This window comes from Gadus chalcogrammus, chromosome 22 (assembly GCF_026213295.1).
Source record: "Gadus chalcogrammus isolate NIFS_2021 chromosome 22, NIFS_Gcha_1.0, whole genome shotgun sequence".
In the NCBI taxonomy this organism is placed as follows: domain Eukaryota; kingdom Metazoa; phylum Chordata; class Actinopteri; order Gadiformes; family Gadidae; genus Gadus; species Gadus chalcogrammus.
Genome location: NC_079433.1, coordinates 11,084,984 through 11,087,395, shown reverse-complemented (window position 1 = coordinate 11,087,395; position 2,412 = coordinate 11,084,984). Strand labels below are relative to the sequence as shown.

The following is a 2,412-nucleotide window of genomic DNA, read 5'->3' as shown; positions in this document are numbered from 1 at the left end:
TTTAGTGCATAAATTATTTTGTTTGCCATGGATTGAGATTTTATGCCAAAATATATATTCGTTGGTCATAATTGAGATTACAGTGGCTTTGTGATGATGGAGCCCAGGGAAACATCTCAGATGTTCTCAGAAGGAGGGTGTTTATGATCCAGTATGGGGAAATCTGTGATGAAACATGTTGATACTTACGCATGATTGAATTGTTTGTTTGATCATGTCTTTAAAAATATGTATTTATATATATATATATATATATATATATATATATATAAGCTCAAATTAATTTGAGAACATTGTTTAAGGATTTGAAAAATATTGATTTTGTCGTGTCTATCTCGTAAAGCCTCTTTTTCATGATGACAAAAGCGGTGGAATTTAGATTATAAAAAAGCATAATTTTTAACTTTTTTGGCCTTTATAATCAGTGTGCTCACTTATTCGACTTCTTTCTTTGTATTATAAGTATTTATTTATTTATCTGCCTAATCCATAAATGAATACATATTTAAGGAAACATCACAGAAACGGTGTCTCAACTCTTCAATCGTGCCCTTTTCAGCGGATTGATGTCATACAAAATAATTTTTGTATGACAGTTTGATATTTGTTATTGTGGAACACAATAAAAATATCAGAAGTTCAACAGAAGTTCATTTTTCTTAACCTCTGCTTTGAATGTTAAATTAATAACTTAATCATTTTAATTTGTACTAGGCTAAAATAATTTACAAATATTTAACTTTGGAAACGCTTTTATAACACTTGTATTTCTGAATATAGTTATACAACTTTATACATATCATTTTGTATTTATTTTGTATGTACCTTATAACTGTATTTTCTACCAAAGGTATTCAGAATTTGAGGTCACATCATTTAACTAAAGTCGCGGTCAAGTCTCTAACCATTTCTAACCCTGTCTAATCAATAATTGCATCAACATCACGGTGCCAAAGTTTCGAGGTGTTCACAAAATAAAAGCATAATTCCTTTGAGCAACGACAAACTCAAAACATCCAATCGTCTGTAAACTGTGGCATCGGATGTGTTTCCAGTCCCACCTGTGACTGGAGCAGAGCATTTGATTGGTCGGACGGTCATTACTCACCAGAACCCATCCTCCTGACCCACGTCGATGTACTCATCCGTGTCCGAGTCCGGAGAGCTGTAGTCATGGGGTCTCTTCATCTCGCGGTCTCTTCCTCTACCTCGCGGGACGGAGCGACGGATGGACGGATGGAGAGACAGATAGACCTGTTCAGTCTTTCCTTCTACTTCCTCTCTTCTCTCACTCTTTCTCGATCTTCACTTTTTCTTTTTTGTTGGAGCGGTGTCGGCCCTTCCGGATCTCTGTGTAGTCCCGTCGGGCCCTTGCGCTGCTCTGTGGTCTAGGCCCCTAGTTCTGTGGGCTCCCGTCAGGTCCCTTGTGCTCTCGGCTTGTTGGCTGTTCCTGGCCCTGTGCTGCTGTCCGGTTGGCCCCTGTGCTGTGGTCCAGTTGGGCCCCCCTGCGTTGCTCCTTTGATTCCTGGTGGGTTGGATTAAATCAGCAGCGCCTCTGAGTCGTCCCCCGAGGGCCCGAGACAACTAAATGTTTTCACTGGCAGCGCCTCTTCTTTTTACTCAATTGCATCCAATTAGTCTTACTCTGTCTCTCTGTCTCTCTGTCTCTCTCTCCCTCTCTCTCTCACTCTCCCCCTCTCACTTGCTCAGTCACACCCCTTTTCTCTCTCTCCCTCTCTCTCTGTCTTGCTTACTCACTTGCTCAGTCACATCCCTTGTCTCTCTCTCTCTTCCTCTCTCTCTTCCTCTCTCTCTCCCTCTCTCACTTGCTCAGTCACATCCCTAGTCTCTCTCCCTCTTCCTCTCTCACTTGCTCTCTCACTCAGTGACAGAACAGGACTCTGGCCCTTCGGGGTAGGTTTGCCCGCTTTGGCTCTCCGCCTCTGATCCTCCCTCTTCCCCCTTTCCAGACTCCACACACTTCTCTGAAACTCATCCTCTGGTCTCCTCCCCCCTCCCCTCTCCTCCCCTTGCCTCCCCTCTCACCCCCCCCCCCCCCCCCCACGCTCCCCATAGCACCCACAGTCAATTAGTCTCCACCTCATCCCGCCCCCCCCTCTCTCTCTCTCTCTCTCTCTCTCTCTCTCTCTCTCTCTCTCTCTCTCTCTCTCTCTCTCTCTTTCTCTCTCTCTCTCTCTCTCTCTCTCTCTCTCTCTTTCTCTCTCTCTCTCTCTCTCTCTCTCTCTCTCTCTCTCTCTCTCTCTCTCTCTTTCTCTCTCTCTCTCTCTCTTTCTCTCTCTCTCTCTCTCTCTCTCTCTCTCTCTCTCTCTCTCTCTCTCTCTCTGTCGCTCCTGTCTCTTGCCCTCCTCCTTTAATTATGCTCCCTCATTCCAAGAACAATGGCAGTGGGAC

General features: G+C 44.0%; 1 protein-coding gene across 1 annotated transcript in view; it reads right to left on the bottom strand.

Annotated features, from left to right (window-relative positions):
- The window catches only part of LOC130376290 (hairy/enhancer-of-split related with YRPW motif-like protein), a 3,918-nt gene extending 2,667 nt beyond the window's left edge, over positions 1 to 1,251 (bottom strand). Inside the window, exon 1 of the mRNA XM_056583508.1 lies at positions 1,109 to 1,251. Within this exon, the coding sequence (XP_056439483.1) occupies positions 1,109 to 1,188 (80 nt within the window). The 5' untranslated portion in view covers positions 1,189 to 1,251. The remainder of the gene's footprint in view (positions 1 to 1,108) is intronic.
- Positions 1,252 to 2,412: the final 1,161 nt, after the last annotated feature.